The sequence below is a fragment of the Anguilla anguilla genome, chromosome 3 (assembly GCF_013347855.1).
Source record: "Anguilla anguilla isolate fAngAng1 chromosome 3, fAngAng1.pri, whole genome shotgun sequence".
Classification (NCBI taxonomy): Eukaryota; Metazoa; Chordata; class Actinopteri; order Anguilliformes; family Anguillidae; genus Anguilla; species Anguilla anguilla.
In genome coordinates this window covers 23,700,560-23,721,994 of record NC_049203.1, presented here as the reverse complement: position 1 = coordinate 23,721,994, position 21,435 = coordinate 23,700,560, and the positions used below count along the sequence as shown (strand labels likewise).

Genomic DNA, 21,435 nt, shown 5'->3' with positions numbered 1-21,435 from the left:
TGTAAATACACTCTAATTAAAGCGGATAGTCCGCATTTAACCTCATATTCATTGTCCCAATGCTTTTGAATTTAACTATATTTATATTATTACAATTTATAAAAAGAATTGCATGTAGCACTGGGATTATCTGTTTGTTTTTAATATAACAAGGTGAATTGTGTCAGAATATAATATAGGATTATTGCTATTTAGAAAATGGTTTTCCATAATGAAATGGAATTGATTAAATTGAAAGGGATAATTTGATGATAATAATGAAAATGATGATGCTGATTATTATTATTATTATAAAAGAAAAATTAAAAGGAGAAAAAGAGGGAGGAGGATGACCAAACTCAGTATGGTACCAGAAACAGGCTCCACTATAGCTCAGTGAATGCACAGACATTCCTGGAAGAAAGGCTTTCTCAGTTAAGATCAGTCATAAATCACATGCCACACCCCCACAGTGGAGCTCAGGCCCCTCCCCCTCCTCCTCTGGGGTCCCAGGAGCCACACACATTCATATCGACAGAACAGAGGCTCCACGCCTCCCATGGCCCATAACGCTCAGGGCGATTCCTCCCACGCCTCACAACTGTGTGTGTTTTCACCTCCTTTGGGTGTAACAGAGCTAGGTTCCATCTTGGGTCAGCTACAGGGCCACTGCTGCCACAAATATTATGGACTTGCCAGATATTTAATTCCAAGGCTCATTCTGTCCTCTCTGCTTCAAAACATACTGGTTGTTCCAGTACAGATTATCTAAACTCACTAGATACTCAACTCCTACATTCCTTCTGTCCTCTGTTTCTTAGCTGCGGGTGGTTCCAGTTGGAAACAATGCTATATTACAGAACAGAACATCAACTGGCATATTATTGTATTTGGTCACATGCTGCTTCATGAATTTTCAGACAAAAATATTTGATTGGAATGATTCAGGCTTCAATATTAAGGACACAGAATTGCCAGGGTATGTATCAAATGGGTTATAGTGTCTGTGCATTCACTAGATGGAGACCAGCTGCTCCCAGCGGGAATGAGCACGTAAACATGCTTCTCTGCTTTTGTCCAGATTCAAATTCGCATTAACCAAACACGCTACAAACGTGAACAGTCTATCACAGACCACCTGAATCATGCTTTATTACTGCACGTGTATGCATCTGTGTTATGAAAATGCAGTTCTTGAAAGGTGTGTTGTAAGGGTGTTTTCAGGTACCACAATGATATGAACTGTAATTTCACCACTGTACCAGAGAACCCTCTTCTGAGCAGGAATGATACGCTATTGCATCACGATTGCATCAGGAGAGCTATTGTGGGCAGTCCTTTTTCCCATACCCACTGTAACCGTTTACCTCCGGGGACTGAGATGGCAGACAGCATCAATCCCTCAATACTTCACTTTCGATTCTTACCATTTGGTCGCCTGTACAGTATGTATGAGGCTAGGAAGGACCCGAGCTATAATGAGGTAATAACCCAGACCATATTGTTATTTTTTTACAATTTGCTTATTTATTTACTTATGTTTTAACATTATATGGGGCTTAATCGCATTGTTTATATTCATTGCTTTGTAGAAAAAGAGCCAAGTATTTTGGTTCTTTGTGTGTTTGGTCCCACATTTGGAACTGTGCTCTGGTGCCACCTATTGGGGAGGCCTCAGCCACAGAAAACTTGAATTTATTGAGAAGTGACAGACATATCATCACATTGCTTTGTGGCTTAATGTTAATCACTATGCTACTCAGGCTCACCTTGTACACATGCTTATCTTTGATATTGGGAGCCACTTCGTTGCAGAAGACAGTGATAAATTAAAAATTTGAAACACATGCTGAAACACATGACTTTTGGACACAGATGTGAGTTTAATCATGAAAAAAAAAAATACAATCAAATGGAAGCTTTTGTAAAAGCGAGAGGCATTCCAAGCATTCACTGTGAAATGTCACTATCCTCACCTTAAAGCTGAAGAATATTTGAAAAAAAAAGACTTCATAACAAAACAGTGGAAAATAAAACTCACTCTTGAATAAGTGAGTCAGTATTTTGGATAGTTTTCCATAGGCCCATTTGAAACAGTGGCCTATTAATCAAGAATTAGCTCCTCCCTGAGTTAAAAATATGCTGTTTATTTCCTGATTTTCAGGACTTCTTTTAGTTCTGTTTGACCAAAACAATGAGAGTCCATTCTTCTGGCTCTGCCCATAGAAGGCAAGTAACGACAAACAGATCATTTAAAGCCACCGCAGGAACATGTTTGTCTCCCTGCACTTAACTACATTTACAATGCACAAATGGGGAATATAGGCACCAAATTACAGTCAGATTAGCTTTAATTATGTGTAAAAATAACATTCAAGTCCAATAATTTGACAGGTCATGATAATGGCCTAAGAAACTTACATTACTACCTGCACTAGGAGCAGATACCAGTTCAAATGTAAAGAGAACAAAGATAACAGAGGCAAAAAAGAGAGCATTATGCGTTGTCTCCCCAGCTAACACAAAACGTTCCCACAATTTTGTTGCCATGTATTGACATTGTTATAACATTGACAGACCATTCCAGTCACATTGTGAGGACATTTTTTTGTGGCTGGGTGCAGGCCTTTTGGGTAATGCAAGTGGGGTTGCTAACAACTTGCAGCATGAAAGGACAGACCTGTGAACTACCGTTAAAAATAAGTTGACCAGCCACTAGACATTGCTGAACTGAAAGGGTGATGGACCCGTACATTGCATTAAAAATACGCGCATCTCCAATCGGGGTTCCTAATTTTGGGTGCATAGAGTATTTTAGTGGTAAAGCATTATTCATCGATTGAAAGAAAACTTGTAGTCCTTAATTACACAGGTACAAGGTCAAATTTATAGAACAACAATTTTACTTAATTCCTGCTAATAATTGATGGAAATAATATTGGAATTGAACAATAAAATAACAATGTAAATTCTAACTCAAATATAGAAATATATTGACTACCACTCATTTAGTATTCTGCCTGAAATAAAATAACTCTTTAAAAGAACCCACTTGTACTTTGGCAACATTGTCTTATGGAGTTTACCAGTTGCCCCCCTTTTTTAGAGGTTAAAATGCAGAGGATTGGGGGAAAATGAGCTGAAATTAGCCTGAATTAATATATCTCAGTCTAACATGAGACACACTCTCAGACTCCTCATACCCCATGAGAATATCTTGCTTCCCCTTAACTAACGCACGGTATAAGCACTAAAGTGAATTCACTTAAACTGCTGAGGTGTGCAAGGTTTGGACTTAAGGTCATTTTGCACACACATACCTTGAGTTTGAATAGGCCCCTAACCTAGTTGTCCAGTGCTGCCCTGCCTCCCTTCACAGGAAAAACATTAGCACATATGTTCTCTGTGATACCCCTGCCAAGATCTTCTACAGCTGCCACAATATCCCAGCATGCAAAGTTTGAAGGCCTGGTGATGTCACAATAAAAACATTCCAATTTGGTTTTCCTGAAATAAGAAAAAGATTTGTTTAGTCGCAGCAAAATGTTTTGGCAATTGGTCTACAGGGAATATATCATTAATGACCAGTTTACTGTGATGTAATGTAAACATTAAAGTTAAAAAAAAAATAGTTCCAGTAAATGTTGATGAACTGTTGCCAGACCACATGAAAATAATACTTGTTTAAAAAATAAATAATAAATATTTACCATATTTAACTCCTTTGGCCTCATTCAAAAGAAAGTAGTCTCGTTATTGTGCTTTTATTGGCATATATTCAGTGATGGCATTTTCTTGTGGCAGTTTATGTTATGGAAGAATGTGGTTACAAGATTTATTGTAGGAATAGATTGTGTGCGTGTACTTTGCATCTGGATGGGTTATGTTCAGTGTCTCACATACAATAAATCTATCTACAATTTCGACATGTGTTGGTAAAATTACTATTTTCATGCATGCTTATTTCTACTCCTTGCACTGTGGGAGATAATAATGTAAGATTGCATAATTTCAAACAATGGATAGATTAGTAACTCCAAAAAAAGCAAATAAAAAGAATCAAAATAATTTATCCAAAACACAAGAGGGTGTTACATAATTTCCAGTCTGCTTCCTTCATTTACTGAAGAAGAACCTCCAGGTTATTCTCTGTCTGTCTTTGGCGCAATGATCACCAGTTATGCAACACTACAGAGAAGCACATACTGTGCATCAGCATGAAAAGGCTGACAGAATCAACAAGGTCATTTACCCTTGCACTAAACATGCAAAAAAAGATCTCTGCAAAACAAGTGCAATTGCATTTGCACTAGTTGAAAAATCATCCCATACTCTTGAAGGGTTTTAAATTGGTATGCAAATTTAAAGGCCGGAACAGGAAGAGAGAAGGGATCTGATTTGTTAAACCATGCCGCTATTTTTCCAAAGCAATGCAATATTGAATATTTGGTGTGTGAAATTACTCGGTAGCCCTCTAGAGGGCTCTAGTCTCCAATTTTGTGTGGCCACATTGCATGTCAGCTGTACATTGCTCAATCACTGCCCACTGACCAAGTCCTCCCACTCTGCCCAGCGATGTTGGAAGAGCCTGCCATTGCAGTCACACTTATTGCCTAGATGTGACATTGTGTCACTGTTTATATTACATATGCCACAGTCTCTGCTTCAATCTGTTTTCTGAAGATCTAGAATTAGGATTCAGTTTTTGGGCTGTATCTGCTGACGATCCCCCATGTGATTCTATAAGTGGGAATGTGGGAGCCCCACCTGCCTTCTGGGTCTGCCCGAAGCTAATGCGTTCCTGGAGGCTTGCGGGCAGAGGGCTGGCTGCAGCTGTCTTGTCCAGATGATCTGCCGGACCTTTCCGCGGTGCGAACTGTAAGGTAAATCTGGATTGTTTTGAACGATAGAGCCTAAAGTGCTGAGGGCACGACGCAACCTGTCAAAGTTTGAAAACTGTGACTGTGAAGTTCTACACCCCAGTGTCAACACGCTCGGCATTCGTATGGTGCTCAGATGTAAGTCTTATCTGAGCTTGTTCCGAAAGAGTTGGGGTTTGAATCTAACTACATTAAATGAGCTTGATTCTAATGAGTCAGAGTTTGGCTTTTAATGAGTTAGTTAAGCTTCATTATATAATGAATTTGGATTTGAATGTAACTTTGTTGGATGAGACTAATTCTAATGATTGGATTTGAGTTTAACCGAGTGAGTTCTTTGGGATCTGCTGAAGGCCAGATGTGAGAAACAGTTGTGACGCTGAAGAAAAGTATTTTGAGTGATGTCTGTGTGTTCGAGAAGGATATGGAAATGATCTTTTTTTTCATCCAGGAATATATGAATGGTGACATTAGGTCTGGTGACTGCCTCTATCAGCGTGGCAAACTTCAGCTCAAGAGAGTCACAAGGTCTGCTGAATCTTGTTGCTAACTAGAACTTAACTGATATATGAAAGTAGTACGCAGTCCTATCACCCCGTGTGGGTTTTGTGAGTTGGTGCAGATACTGTGGGTCTCCTGGACCAGCACTGTTCACCCTTGCTCCACATTGTAAACACAAAGAAATCAAATCATTGTAAATATATTTTAGAATGGGACCCCTACTCGGATTGACTATTTGATATTTAGATCACCACAGTAATGCATAACAAGTCAGTGGCATTAAAAAAAGTTTTAATAAGTGGAAATGCATTTCATTTGCCCACATGTTTATGAGAGGACAAAGTCTGGTGCTTTTGTTTACTAAGCACAAAATGTATTTTATACATATTATTGCAGCTGTGCAATACGTTGCATGGTCAGTCTGTTTTCTTCAGGTTACTGTTAAACATTTCCTATTTACTTCATGTTGGTTCCTGCACCATTCTCCAATCACCTGCTCCACCGGCACAGAGATCTATTAATCAAACAACTCTTTTAATGGACAATAAGTAAGCTGTCACTTGAAAACACTCTTGACACCGTACCTTGGTACAAGTAGGAGGGGTGAAGGGCAGGGAGATTTGCTGAATCTAATTTTAGAGGCTACAATCTGACACGAGTCACTGGAATGGTGAAATAATTCCAGAATCTTTTTATAGAACGTTTCCCGCTGTATTTATCACCATCCTTACTTTCTCATGAAGGCATGCTGCTGTCAACTCAGACAGGTTGCATCCGTTACACTGTAATAAAAGCTATTGAGTTATAGCCGTATTTTAAATAGCATTTTTATATCAGCTCTTTTGTTTAAAAATAGAGATGCAAATACTTAAGGAATTCAGTAACTACAATCAGGAAAGATCCACACTCAATTGTTCTAGTTACGGTTATGCGTTAAGCATTGCATCATGTTCATGGCAGACTTATGTACCCAACTCTTATAAAGCTAGCATCACTCGTGGTGATGCCATTGGTACAGTAGGTTCTCTTGAATTAGCTTATACACATGTGATGATAAAATAAAACCAGAAGTGTTTAATATGCAGCTTGAACCACTGACCACCTGAAAAGGCTTGTTGTCTTTTTTCTGTTGAATGTACTGCTGTATTGCAGTATGGAGGGGTTGGACATATAATGTACAGTAAACGCAAAACAATATATGAATATTAAATAACTAATCAGGAGTGGGGCCACCCTCTACCTTCAGAACAGCTGTAGGACTGCTTGGAATGCAGAATTACAGATCCACCACCACCATGTTTGGAAACCGACAGCAGTTGGCAACTGACATCATAAGTTGGAGGCAACCTTTGGCATTCTCCAAACCTAAAGAATTCCAGATGTAGGGAAAATGGTAAACACAACTCACTAGACCATGTTATAATAGCTGAGGGGTCCAGATTGTGTGCTCCTTATGCCAGGTCATGTGTTTTTGTACACTGACCTTAAATACACCTGGTTTCCAATTTTTTCTCACCACAGATACCAGCATTTAGGAAGCTCACAATGTAGAGTTTTTGTTGAGACTGGATCAGAGAAGTGATTAGTTTCTATGGTAATGTTTGTGGTGGCAGTTTTGGGTGTTCAACAACTAAGAGTCCATCTGTCCTTGTTTCAGCTTGTGATCACTGTTCCTCTTTGCTGATACATTTTATTCATGTTTGGCATGTGATATTATAATTTTTGGCAGATACACCTACAATTCGGGCTCTGACTATTTGAACTTTTTTAAACTCTGTTAGGTGCCTCATGTTGCTGTGTGAACTCACATATGAAAGTAATGATTGTCAGTCCTTTTTCAAAGCTAACACATACTGCTTGGCATTCACCTTAACATGGCTCCCTTGTATAGCTGCATTCGTAATTGTGATTTAGTTACTTCAAGGTTAAAATCCTTTTTCTAGTGTTTTCATTATTTTGTCCGGCCCCTGTAGCTTGACTTTGCATTGGGCATAACTGAAAAGGACTGGACTTGGCAGCCTAGTGCCTTAAAACTTTGCCACTCAACTTTTAAGTAAAACGCGATGTCTGGACACCTAAGTGTATTTTGAATAGATGTTCTCTGCAACATGTATTACATAGACCAGCAAAGAGCATCCCCATTCATGGAAATAATGAAAAAAATATCTAATAAAATATTTAATAAACTTTTTTTTTTTTTTAATTGTTTATGAAGCAATATAAAATAGGATAAACGAATGCATCTTGTACAGATTTTATGTACCAATGTGGTTTGCAATTTCACCACAGACAAACTGAGTAACTGACTTGCCAGTACACTAGCGGCTATAGCAAAAAATTCTATAGACCCATCAGACAGTAGTGCCAAGTTCTTAACGTTGAGTATTCATCCTCCCTGCCATTTATCTCAAACATTCCAATCTGATGATTTTGTGAATTGGTGTAACAAGTTACAATACCGTGGCAATGAATGTTCCTCCGTACTGTCATATAACACCAGAAACTCCTGTTCCCACTCGTAACCTTCCCACTGCTTGAACTCAAGGAAACAGAGCCTGACATTTAATTGCAACTTCATTTTTGTTTATTGAAGCACTGCATGAACTTGAAATATGGACCACAGAGAGTGCTAGATTGAGTATGTGATTCCTGTTTTTTTTTTTTAAATATATATATACCATGTGTCATACAATATTACTGGTAACCAATAAGCTCATTTATAGTATGAATTCCCATTTGGACAAAATATACATGTGTGTTTTACTAAAACTTCACAAGTACTAATACAAATCCAATAATGGTATATGTTTTTTGTGTAGCATGTACGTTGTTTTATATAGAAGGCCAAATGCAGAAATACAAACAGGACAATGTCCTTTAAAGGGCAAAGAGAAGGACAGAGGGAAAAACACCAAATAATTGCACAGCAAAACCAAAATTGAGTAAAACACAGACTAAAATAGCAAACACTGAATAAAAGGCAAGGTTGTGAAGTTGAGGTTTTACAAAGACTTGAAAAAAGACACAGATTGTGGTAGTTGGTAAGTATAGCAAATTAAGGAATGGGTATCTGGTTAGTCTGTAGAGTCTGTGGTTGCAGTGAGGGGACTCATCTGTACTGAATGAAAGAGGGGACAGAGCACCACTGTGGTGTGCGTGTAGCATTGTGGTCCTGAAAGCACAACCTTTTGACCTTTTGTGCTAAGGGGAGGAGCCTAGTAAACAGTAGTGACTGTGCTGTCCCTTTCCAGTGCTTTCAGCTTTGAAACTATATCGCATGGATCTGTACATGCCTGCTATCCTTTTATTGTCATTTTCCCAGGCTGTGATTGATTAACTACACAAACAGACTCTCTGTCACACACATAACCACACATCTCCTTCCTTTTAGGCATGAAGAGACCACAAGGCAGATGTGAGTAGAAGGTGAAATTTCACTAGTGTGTGTGTGTATGTGTATGCCTGTGTGAACAACAGTCCACCGTCAAGACCCATAGGACGTGCTGCAATAACCTGCTTGGCACCTTGGTTCTGCACAAAATGTTTTCGAAAGACCCTGGAGACAAAGTCATATGCTTTGTCTTTTGGTTAAGCATATGCCAAGTGTAATAAGAGATATCCTGTTTTGGATATCAGCTGAACACTCTCACTGGCTTCAGCTTACAGTGTTTTAGTGTCGACAGTTGAATCACACAGAAATGGTAATGGTAAATGGACTGCATTTATATAGCGCTTTTATCCAAAGCGCTTTACAATTGATGCCTCTCGAAACATACAGAGCGAGGCTTCTGTTTGCCACCATAACCTACTGAGTTGCATCAGCGTCCAGTGCCAGTCAATAGCCTACCTGGTCAGCACACTGTGCACTGTCAGGGGCAGAGCATTCTGGATGAGCGCAGGCAACAAAAGCCTCTCTGTGTTACCGCTGAACTGAAAGACACCACGGCCGCTTTGGTGCCCTCCTGCCTACGACGCGCTCGGAGTTTCCAGAGCCGCGCGGAATGAAAGCGGCTAAACAGAAACGGCATTGTACGTAAACTTTTTCAAAAAGTACCTATCCTTTTTAAAAACAGACAGATACATCCCAGTTGGTCTTCAGACCGCTTAAAGTTTCAATGCGTAATGGCAGTGGCAAATGGGTTAGATCCTAGTGATTGAAAAGGGGAAACTTTCTGGTCAATAGAATTTTGTTCCACTGTTGTTCCTCTGCTTTAATGGACATAGATAGCACCAGACAACAGCAAGGCACTCATTAACTGTAGAAAAATATCCCCACAGTATGGAAATTTTACGTGAGTAGTTTTATTGTTTTGACATAATACAAGTGTCTTGGATGGCAAAAAAAAATACAATTTTTAAAATGATTTTTTATTATTTTTATTGAATGTTCCTTGTTGAACGGGGATTGACTGGCAACCTGTCCAGGTGTATTCCTGCCTTTTGCCCAATGCATGCTGGGATAGCCACGACCCTGACCAGGAATAAGCAAGAATAAATAATGGATGGATGGATGAATGTTCCTTGTAGTGTTGGTTTCAGCATAGTTGAATGGTACACTTCTTGTATTTAAATGGTAAAAAAGAATGTGGTTTGGACAATGACTACAACAGCAGCGTATTATTATTTTTATTATTATTATTATTATTATTATTATTATTAATGATTAAAATAATGCTAATAATAGTACTGTGCACATTGTATATAAATTGCACCATTGGTATTACATTTCTGATCATGGAATGCTTTTAATGTTTGACTCTTGAAGGTTGATTTTTTTACTGTTACAAAACCAAGAGCAAATTGTCTTTTCAATTTAAATCCTAGATTCTACAGAAACTGTGGGCTTTCTTTTTGTGAATACTGGTAATATAACTTTCAGGTGCATGCCCATCATTAAAAGGGTTAACAGAAATTTCTGCTAACCCTTTTAATGATGGGCATGCACCTGAAGGTTATATTACCAGTATTCACAAAAAGAAAGTCCACAGTTTCTGTAGAATCTAGGATTTAAATTGAAAAGCGTCAAGCACATTTAAAATTCACAGTAACATCGTGTAATTGTTTTTATTATTCATCTGCATGCATGTATAAGACCATCATTTTCATCATTTGCATAATACTATTTAGCTGAACTTCATTTAACCTTCACGAACAGTTTGATAATTAACTTCCAAATGTACGTGAGAACATCTGAGCATCGACTGGCCTCGTTTTTTGCTTCTCTGGAATTATGATTCGGAGGACGGAGTGTGGCACAGTGGGTAAGGAACTGCGCTTGTAACCGAAAGGTCGTAGGTTCGAATCCCGGGTAAGGACACTGCCGTTGTACCCTTGAGCAAGGTACTTAACCTGCATTGCTTCAGTATATATCCAGCTGTATAAATGGATACAATGTAAAGTGCTAAGTAAAAGTTGTGTAAGTCGCTCTGGATAAGAGCGTCTGCTAAATGCCTATAATGTAATGTAATGTAATGTAATGATTCAAATGGAAAAAAAGGGAAAAGTCAGCGTGCAGTTGAGCTATGCTCACAGCTGTTGGTATGATTGGGTTTCATCATTACAGAAATGACCAGCTCCAGTGTGAAACGGCAGTCACACAGGGCTGTTATGAACCGCAGATAGCTCAACACAGGGGTGTCAGGTTCCTTTATGTGTGAAACACCGTGCCTGACGCTGGCTTCGCCCCCTTCTCCAGGCGCCGGAAAGGCTCTCCCGGTCCAGAGAGCAGGGACAGCGGTTTCAGTGAGGGGATAAAGCAGATCCTCTTCCGGCAGTCTGGGCACAGGAGAGCGGATTCTCTGGGAAAACCTGGACCTGAGGGATTCTGCAAACCCTGAGAGTTTCTACAGATTAAAGGGAGCAGCAACGGTAGGGGCTTCTGCTGACAGAAAACTTTTTCATCTCATCCTCGCTGAGGGTTACCACCACACTGACCAGATTATAGTGACACACTTCTGCTTTTTGTATTTAAATGTTAAAAAACAAATGTTTGATGTTTCTTATTATTATTATTATTATTATTATTATTGTTGTTGTTGTTGTTGTTGTTGTTGTTAATGATGATGATGATGATAATAATAATAATATAATACTGTTGTTGTATTTATTGTCCAAACAGCAAATGTATAATATCAATAATAAATACAAATAAAAAACGTGATAGTATTCCATATCCCAATATATTACTTCTATTCTATTCCTTCCTTCTATTATTTAATATGGAATAGCATTTATTAGAAGTATTTGCAATGTATTTATACTGCCCTCTGGTGGTTATTTACTTACTTTATTTCACTTATACATAAAAAGAACAGTTTGGATTTGAACTTGTAATAAGCTTTCAGCGGTTGAACATAGTTCATTCCATATTTCAGTCCACAGTTTGAACTCTTAGACACAGGAGCAAATGGATCTGTGATTGTGTAAATGCCCTGAAATTGCCTGTACACACATGGTGTGAGATTCCTGAGCATTCCTCACTGGTCCGCCAATGAGCAGGCCTTCATTTGGGCATTTGTCTAGTCAGACCTTTGCTGGGCTTTAGACGGGTTTTCCCCTTACATTAAATCATTAAAAATAGACTGTCTCCCAGGCTGTAGCAGCGACGGTGAATTGGCTGAGCCAGAGGACCTGCTCCACTACCGCCCCCCACAAGCAGTAGAGCCCAGAGTCGCTACGCAGTTCAGCCAGAACCACCCCAGCATGGACAGTCCAACCGACCACTGCCCAGAGCACCCGCACAAACAACAGACTGGCCAGAACAGGGGCCGTCGGATCACACAAGACGACATGGGCTACAGCAGGTAAAAGCAGTGGACCTGCTGGCTATTTTTATTTTTTTATTTTGCATTATTATATTACTGAATTACTGAAAAGAATGAATTATTATTATTCATTCTGTCTCACAGGGCAGTTTTTTTCCTGAAAAGTAGCTTTTCCTCTACTTTTCCTCTTCTACTCAAACAAAAAAACTGCTGTTTAGAACATTTACGGACAAATGCATCCTATTATAGTTGTGAATAAGTTATCAGTGCTTCCTGTTTGTTCAGTAAAATATCTGGTAAGGAATTGCTGAACTCTTAAACCGAGATTATGCAGCACATCCGTATGAGTTGACATAATAATGCTGAACTCTGCATACGAAAAAAGCTACAATTAATTGGAGTGAGACAATAATATTTGTTCTATATAGCAAACAAATATTTATTTTCTTCTGCTACGCTGTTTGGAGGTGCTGTGAGTCAAGCCACTTCACCGCTGATGTTTACTGGTTTTCTGTGGTGCTGTCATGGCTGGTGTTGGTTTGCTGGGCCCTAGTGGAGGCTGGGCCACCACAGACCCCGCCCACTGGGGTGGGTTCAGCCCCTGGATGCACGAGTACGAGAGCCAGAGCGACTCGGACGTGGACCGCCCGGAGCCCGACGTGGTGCTGGATGACCTGGCCAGCCGCAGGTTCCGCAGCCCCTCCCCTGCAACCCCAGCCAATTACGCCATTCCCATGAGTCCCGTGGGCACCAGGGCAGGGGGCGGGTTGTCCCTACAACAGGCGGCCGCCCGTCAGGCCCCCTCGCGGCAAAACCTGGCCTACCTCAGGTCAGACGCTTGCAGGAGGAGCGTTTGCTTGTGTTCGCTTTAACGTAACAGAGAGAGCTCACCCAGTCTCTCTCAGGCCTAACTCCTGAAACTGCTCCTATGGCAAGGATCTCAAACTTTGGTTCGAGAAGGTTGCAGTGCCTACAGGTCTTAGTGCTTTCCTTTGAACGAGCCACTAATTTATGTCTTGGGAACTTAAGATACAATGGATGACATGTATGGACTCTTCAGCCAATTGATGACATAAATATAATACTTTATTGTTGAAACAGCGATAACCAGCAGACACTGCACCTTTCTAGAACTGGCAATGAAATGGATTTTGATTTTTCAAATTTCAGCTGATGCTCTTGCTTGTTCAGTCAGTGGTTGTTCTATGTTTCACTAACCCTGAGTGCCTCCTAACCCACGTCCACAGGCCCTGTGAAGATCGGGCCGTCTTGCAGTGTTTATCAGGCATGTGTGCATGTGTGAACATGTGTGTGTGTGTGTGTGTGTGTGTGTTTGTATGTGTCTTTGCGCGAGAGAGAAAGACTGTCAGAAGTTTGGATGGGCAGTCAAACAGAGGAGAAAGTAAGAGAGTATGTGTGTGTGTGTAGGCCTGGATAGTCTAACATGACAGAATGTTCTTAAGGCTTAGTTGGTCATGTTTCTTTCTCCAGATTTTTATCATCTTATCACTACAGAACTCCTGAAGGTGACAGGGGGGATTTTTTTCTTTCCCTCACAGAAGAGCAAAAGCACTGCATTCCCTTGCAAAAATGCAAAAAAAAAAAAAAAAATGTTTTTTAAGCATTGCCTGCTGCTTGCTTAGAATGCATTTCTGGGTTGGACACTTTCAAGTGTGTATTTCTGAGACATTTTCTTCCCAAATTCACTAGAGCTTGAGTGCACACTTCTACTTTTTTCCACAATAGGACATATTTTATAGCCAGATGCATGGCATTATCTTCCATGTATCTGGCTCTATATGGTTCCTGTGTCACTATCGTCAAAGCTGAGAAATTTGCTCTTGCTTTGTTAGAACATGGCAGCAATGTGGTGGCGCCATAGAGCATGTTCAACTTTGAAAATTCATCCATCCATTATCTATACCCGCTTATCCTGAGCAGGGTCGCGGGGGGTGCTGGAGCCTATCCCAGTGTGCATTGGGTGAGAGGAATACACCCTGGACGGGCCACCAATCTATTTCAGGGCACACACACCATTCACTCACACACTCATACCTATGGGCAATTTAGAGTCTCCTAGTACCCGGAGGAAACCCACGCGGAGATTCGAACCCACAACCTTCTTGCTGTGAGGCACAGTGCTACCCACTGCACCATTGTATTGTCTGCAAAACATTATTAATAAATGAGATATGGGATTAGGTTGATCAAAGAATTAAATACGCACTTTTAGGAACGCCAATATAAGACAATACAAAAATATTTTTAAAATAACAGATTGTTGCTCAATGAAAAAATTCAAATTCAAACATTAGTGACACATCACTATTAGGTGCAGTTTCTGCTATGGAAAAACACATAGCCGAATAGTGGCTAGTGGCAAACAAGTATCTTTTAATACAAAACATGTATTGGCATAATTTTTTACTCAGTATATTTCACAAAACATTTTACAAACTGACTAGCTTTAAATGCGGATTTTGTTAAAAAGCTAGCTGGCATATCCTACCATAGTAATGTTAGGTGTGCAACATTGTGGGAGCCTATATGTTTGATAGTTGAAAAAAAGAAAAGCTGGTTTGCTTGCTAAGTATTCTATAATATAGTAGCTATTGTGGTAGGTAACTCTCATACTGGTATTCTTTGCATGAAATCGCAAATTAAGCTTCTACCTGGTACTGACCAAATTTCCAGCTTCCATCTGATTGACAAGCTTCTGTTGTTTACATGCTCACAGTCAAAACTGAAGTGTAAAACCTAATTAACTTGCCCCTGCCAGTCAACATTGCAACAATGCTGTTTTTTTTCTTCAGTTGTTCACCCAAACATCAGATATGTTTTTTCATCATCATATTAGTAGTGTAAATGAAAAATTTACATATGTATAAAACAACTCCATGACACATACTGACAAAACTGTAAGTCCATTCTGCTTGGAACCTTTGATGGCAGTGCATTGGTTTTCATGGTAACCATGTTCATCATGTGACCTGTGCTTCTGAGGAACTCAGTAAAAATAGCTTCTGGTTACAGCCCTATAACTTAGGGGCTTTGTATATCAGAGTTATTAAAGCTGACGGTAAAGTAAAACAAATGTGAGGAAAATCTCATAAATAGGACCGAACTTACACAATACTGGGAACTATTTAAAGAACATATACCAAAAGATATTGCTTACAATCACAGGTTTGTAACTACAGGTTATTCCTCCCCTGTACTTTTCCACAAGGAAGTAAATGTAAGTATAAAATATAGCGTATATGTTTTTGTGAGTTTGTGTGATTGATCTGGACCGTGGTTGGTTGTATCCCACAGTAGCTCCTCACCGTCGCCCACACCTGGCAGACTGAGGCCCTCTTTGGAGGATGTCCCACTGACAGAGGAGTTGTACGAGGATTCGGAGGATGAGGAGGGTGAAGGGGAGGAGGGGTATGCTGACCCCATTCAGGATGACCTCTATACCCGTAGGGTGGGCCTTAGCCACCAGCCCTCCAACAACGTGGCCTATGACAAGTTCCTGCCCAAGTATTGGACGCCAGAGGAGGATGCTCATGTTCGCAAGATCAAACTGGGGTCCCAGCGTCGTCCATGGTACAGGAAGATGCAAGGGCTCAGGTTTGTTTGTACAGAGCACAGTTACCATGTAACATAAAATTCTAATATTCTTATTAGCATGGCTGTCTTACTAGCAGGAAAACAATGGTGCCTAAACTAAACATAGAGACTGCTGCATAAAGAACAATACAGAGCAAAAAACTATGACTACCAAATAAGAGGTATAGCAACAATAAGGATAACCATAAGTTGTAATGACATAATGTGAATTACAGAAAATCAATTTGCTATTGCTTCAATCAACATCTAAAAATGTTATTGCTGTGCCTGGTTGTAATTTGTGGGGTTTTATTTAATCTTGCTATTTCTGTGAATACAGCATGCAATTTTGTTTTCTTGTCATGCTATGAACATTCATTTGCTGCAATGGGGAACCTACTTGCTGATCTGTTCTGTCTATCCATCTGAAATTTCTTTCTCTCTCTCTCTGATTTTACTGTCATATTCTCTCTCTCTCTCTCTCTCTCCTGGTGGCTGCAGCCCAAAGAAATCCGGTTCATCGTCAGATGACTCTGACTGTGACGTCAGTCCTTGGCTTGGAAGGCCTTCACCTGCACGTCCTTAAACTGGCAGGCCTCCTAATTACCTTAAAGCACTTAGAGGCTCTGCCCACCCTTTCCTCCTCACAGCTGTTTGGTTGATTCTGCAGTTTGATTCCATATGGACAGAAGCAACTTTCCAAAGGATAATCATGCTATATCCAATCTTGGCATACTTATGTGGTCTAATAATTAATCATGGATTTTAACTAATATTCTCCATGTGTTTTCAATTCTGTGTCTATAATTACAATATTCTGATCTGGTTCCTTACCATCATAATTTATACACAGCTATTTCATAAAGGGATACTGCTCCTGACCTATTTTTACATGCCTACATATTGTATGTACATTTGTTCGGAAGATAGGTCATTTATTTTCTTTAAGAAAATTTGCTTTGCACATTCAGTTAGAGTAGCAATACAATTGCATACTGTAAAACATGTTTTGTATGACTACAGTATCAATAGCAATACAGTTCCAAATATTTACTAATGTACAATTTCAAGTGAGTATTTGAGAGGTAATATAACATCTAACAAACATGAAAGTTTCATTTTTTAAAAATGTTTTGAAGGTACATTTTAATCCTAGAGTCTAGAGGTGGCATCATCATGTGTGAAAGTGAGAATCTCAGCTTTTGGCTCTGTTGTGGATCTAGTATTATTTCTTTTGCATTTACAGTCTTGCAAATGCGTCTCTGCTCTTCTGTCTTTTTTCCAACCTCCTGCTCACACACACCCACACACCATTTCACAGCCTTCACGGAGACCTCTGTGGCTTACATCACACCTGTGAGGGCATGACTGAGTGTTGCACCTCACCTGCAGTGAAACTGCCATTACACTGTTACACTGTTAAAGTGTAATGAAGCCTCCTTTCCAGGACCAGGTACCGCCACATCTTTGACAACCGTTCCGGAACTTTCCTTTCTGACAGTGATGACATTCACCAGATGGGCCTGTTGCTTCAACAGTACTGTGATTCAGTTTTGCAGCCCAGATAGGCAGAGGTATGAAGATATGAGATATCAAGTGGACATATTTTGTACAAAGCAATATGAACTTTATATTGTGTATATATACATATATTCATTTATGTTTATTTGTTTGTTTTGTTTTTTTCTTGCTTGAACTGAAATTGGACAAATTCAATTCTGGTGCACATCAGATATGCCGTTGTATGAAATAAACAAGAGGTAACTGGAAAGTCTTTGGTGACAATAATGGTGATGGGTGCATTTTGGGAGACTGGCTTCGAGACTAACACCTACGTTCGAGTTTGACGGTTTGATTATCACTCCTCCGCAAGCAGTGGGGAGTTCACACGGACGTATAAATGCAGGAATGCAATGAACAAAGTGGTGAGCGAAGGTTTATTCCAGGTTGTCATTATTTATATACCGCTTTATATTGTTCCTCATTTTTTCTCTGTGGAAGGATTGGGAGTTGTATCAGGTCTGACAGAATCAAATAAATATATTTGAGCAGAATGTGCCAGTGTACTTCATGTTATGTTGTGCTTTGGGAGTAGTCTGGATGAAATATATAATTTGTTTGTAGTTCTTTATTGCAACATATAAGGCCACACAAGCCAATCCAGACTCTGTTACACTACAAGAAACAGGGGCCATTCAGCAGTAAAACTAGCTTTGGATGCATTGTCCTGATCTTATAAAAAATCTTGAACAGGATGTAAGTAGTTCTGTGACTTTTTATTTTGATGATAAATCCAATTTTTTTGCAGATAACCACATGTAGACAAAAACATAATCCAATAGCTCAATATCCTTCATGTATAGAAATCTGTTCCAGATTTACTTTTTTTCTCCCCACTGTCATTTTGGCAGAAGAAATGATTTATAGCAGAGCCATAATATGTGCTTATACCATTCCCTGACTACACAGCAGGTCTTTGGAATGTAATTTATGCCAAAATGCCTCTCTTTTATTAATAAAAGTGAAATCTACCAATAATCACTTTTAGCCAGTGGAGTGATGCTCAGCTCTATGTTAAATGCTCACAGTCATGAGACTCAATTAATCATGGCACACAATCCAGGACCAGAGAGGATATGCATATGTATTTTTTTTTTTTTAATTCACAGATGGCCTTATGAAGACAAAGGCAGAGTAACATGGGTAAATCCGTTTTATTAGTGAGGTAACAGACCCTGAATCTCCATACCATCTCCAATCATCCATAGGCAGAGGACGTGTCAAGAGGACAATTAATTTATTTGGAATGTGTGCACTCTTGTACAGCTGTCAGCAGCAGAGAATTTTCAGCATCAATGTCCAAATACTTGTGGTAGTGGCCCTAGAGATGTTTAAAAAATATGGAATTAATCTGGAAGAATATCATGCATGATGCCTGCCTGTCCTAAACTGACTGGTTATCATCATTGATCCCATTTTGCAGTAAGTGCTTTAAATCCCTGAGTGTTGGCACCGTCTAAGTGCTGTCTATGTTCAGATGTCTTACATTGAACTTATTAAAACAGCCAAAGTCAAGTGACAAACCACAAGTAATAAACCACAGTCGCAGTCACACACTAACTAATTCACTCTCATTTTTCCCACAATCATGATCTACAGACCTTCTATGATCAACGTTCAAATGTTGAAATCAACTTTTTATAACTACGTATTGTGTAACAATGTGTATGTACAAGGTAGATTACGGTGTCATTTGTAATTACAGTGTAATTTTAAAAATATTTGGGAAATATTAATTTGGGCCTCACTCACAATATGTACTTAGTAAACAAATTTGTACATGCTTAAAAGATTCCCTCATTTTAACAGATAGCCCTGTGAGTGATAAAGCCATCCTGACCTTTGGTCCTCTAGATCGGTGGTTCTCTGGGGCCCGTTAAAAATTATAGGCTACATTGTTCTGATAGATTTTTTTTTTTTTAATGATTAAATATAAATCATATACATTAATTAAAATCATATAAAATATTAATGACAAAATCATAGCCTATACAGGAGCGTGAGAAAAAGGCCTAATATGAAATAATTTGTTCGATACGTATGCGAGAGGGTCCTGGAAAACTTTTCTCCGACAAAAGGGGTCCTCGGTGAAAAAAAGGCTTGAGAACCCGTCCTCCGCATCGCCCACAATGTGCCCCAGTGGTGACTGGGTGAGTTTGTTTTCCAGCACAGGAATGTTCGTTGTTAGCGTTAGCGCGGTCGCGCCTCGCTGCCTGTCCCATTGTGTTCCTGCGCTCGCCGGTTCGCTACTGAAAGCTGACGCATTCGCTGGCCTGGATTCTTTCGCGGGGAGCCAGACCTAAACTGAGGGAGGGGGTAGGAGGGCGTATTGTTGTTGTAATAGCAAAGCAAAACTTTGGTTAGCTAACAGGTGGACAGAATGCATAAGTATTTTGTAATGGTTGAAATTAGTCATATTGCAGCTTTGGTAAGCCAGGAAAGAATGTCGTGTTAGAACCAAGGCCAAAATCACACTGGAACCATTTAGGTACCAGTCTGAGGTTTGGGAAGGTGTCGATCAGTAATGATGGCCCACAAACAGAGGTAAACGGAAATTTTTTATTTCATCATATGGGTGTAAAACTTTTTATTGCTCTTGTTGTTCACTCAAAAATGTTGGTGGCACCGTTGTGTTTTTGGCTAATATGCTTATGAATCACTGCATTGGCAAGCAATAGCTGATTCTAATCCATGTTTTTCTAGGTGTTTTGTAGCTATTGTGTGCAGTGAAATGCTTGTGCATACATAATTTCTAATAATTTGAAGTGGAGTGAAGATGTGCTTCCATTTACATATTTACACATTAAAATGATCAGTGTTAAATCAACTATTACAAAGTATATATAATCCCCTTTGGATTCATACATATTCTATTAGAGTTTAAGTAACATTGGACATTTTACTGTGTATAGACTCTTCATTTCAAAAGAAAGGTGTGGGTTGCCATATTTTTTACACCATTTCTAGCCTGGATGTTCAGTGCCATTTCTCACTGATTTGAAATGGGGCAGTGTTTTCAAGAAAAGATTTGGAAGCTAATACTCTCCACATAACCTTGCAGGTGATGAAAAAAGCCTTTTTTACTTTAAGCCATTTTCACTTACGGGACAATGTAACTCATGGGAAATTTGTCTTCAGTCCACTAGGTAAATATCAAACCAAGTTCAGTTTCATTTTTTTTTTTTTTTAGTTTACCATGTTGTCAAACAGAGTTTGAACAGTAGATGTCTCCATCTTGCTGAACAAACTGGTTGAGAAGTTAGGAGTGCTGTGCACTGATGTTTGTTTTTTATTCCTGGTAAAAGAGAATGCACTGAATTGGAATGGATTAAATACATGTGTATATAATGTAAAGGCTGCATGTAATTTGTAAAAGGATATGTTGTATGCAACTTATCTTTGTATGTATGCCTTTTCTAAAATATCATGAAAAGATAAATAATGAAGGTATTTAAAAAACCAAACAACATGTAGAGGAAACTGAGAGCTTTCTTCTTGCCTACTTCCATGCACTCTTTCTAGGAGGGTCTGTGTCTGTGCCTGTTTTGTCTAAAAAACAGGAGTTCTCAAACTTGGTCCTGTGGATCCCCTGTTTATGGCGGTTTCTGTTGCAGCTAATCTCAACTGTGATTTATTAAAATGCATTATTTCTTAAACTTATATATATATATATATATATATATATATATATATTTACAGTTGGCAATATTTAGCATGTGCTTGGTCTTTCCATAAATGGTTGATGTTTATGAAAGTGCCCACACATTTTAAAGTTTCAGTTTATCGATATGATTAAAAGTCATTGGGTTATATAAAAAGGGGACATGTATTACTTGTGGCATGAGCAAAGCTATTTCTGACTTAATGTGGCTTGTGTCATCCCTCATTGACGTGTGTTAACGGCTCAATGTAATTCAGGGGTTGTGGTTGTGGTTCAGAGGAAAACTAACGTGCACGGGGGCCTGAGACCCCTGGCCTAACACCTGCGCACCGTTATTACAATCTACCAGGAGCAAGTCGACCAGCAGCATCCCAACAGAACAGGATGTACAGCAGGAAATCCGTAACCAGGCAAAGGAGATTGAAGAGCAATGGAGAGATGTAAGTAGAGCCTGCTAAATGTCTGCTCCCAAGACTGGCTGCAGGAGAGGTTGTGT

General features: G+C 39.4%; 1 protein-coding gene across 1 annotated transcript in view; it reads left to right on the top strand.

Moving 5' to 3' along the window:
• Window positions 1–4,558: 4,558 nt before the first annotated feature.
• Window positions 4,559–21,435, top strand: part of LOC118222698 (LIM domain only protein 7-like) — a 36,179-nt gene continuing 19,302 nt past the window's right edge. Inside the window, exons 1-8 of the mRNA XM_035408468.1 lie at window positions 4,559–4,862; window positions 8,752–8,775; window positions 11,056–11,228; window positions 11,953–12,163; window positions 12,678–12,953; window positions 15,440–15,739; window positions 16,220–16,273; window positions 21,289–21,379. Coding sequence (XP_035264359.1) covers window positions 12,063–12,163; window positions 12,678–12,953; window positions 15,440–15,739; window positions 16,220–16,273; window positions 21,289–21,379 — 822 coding nt within the window. The 5' untranslated portion in view covers window positions 4,559–4,862; window positions 8,752–8,775; window positions 11,056–11,228; window positions 11,953–12,062. The remainder of the gene's footprint in view (window positions 4,863–8,751; window positions 8,776–11,055; window positions 11,229–11,952; window positions 12,164–12,677; window positions 12,954–15,439; window positions 15,740–16,219; window positions 16,274–21,288; window positions 21,380–21,435) is intronic.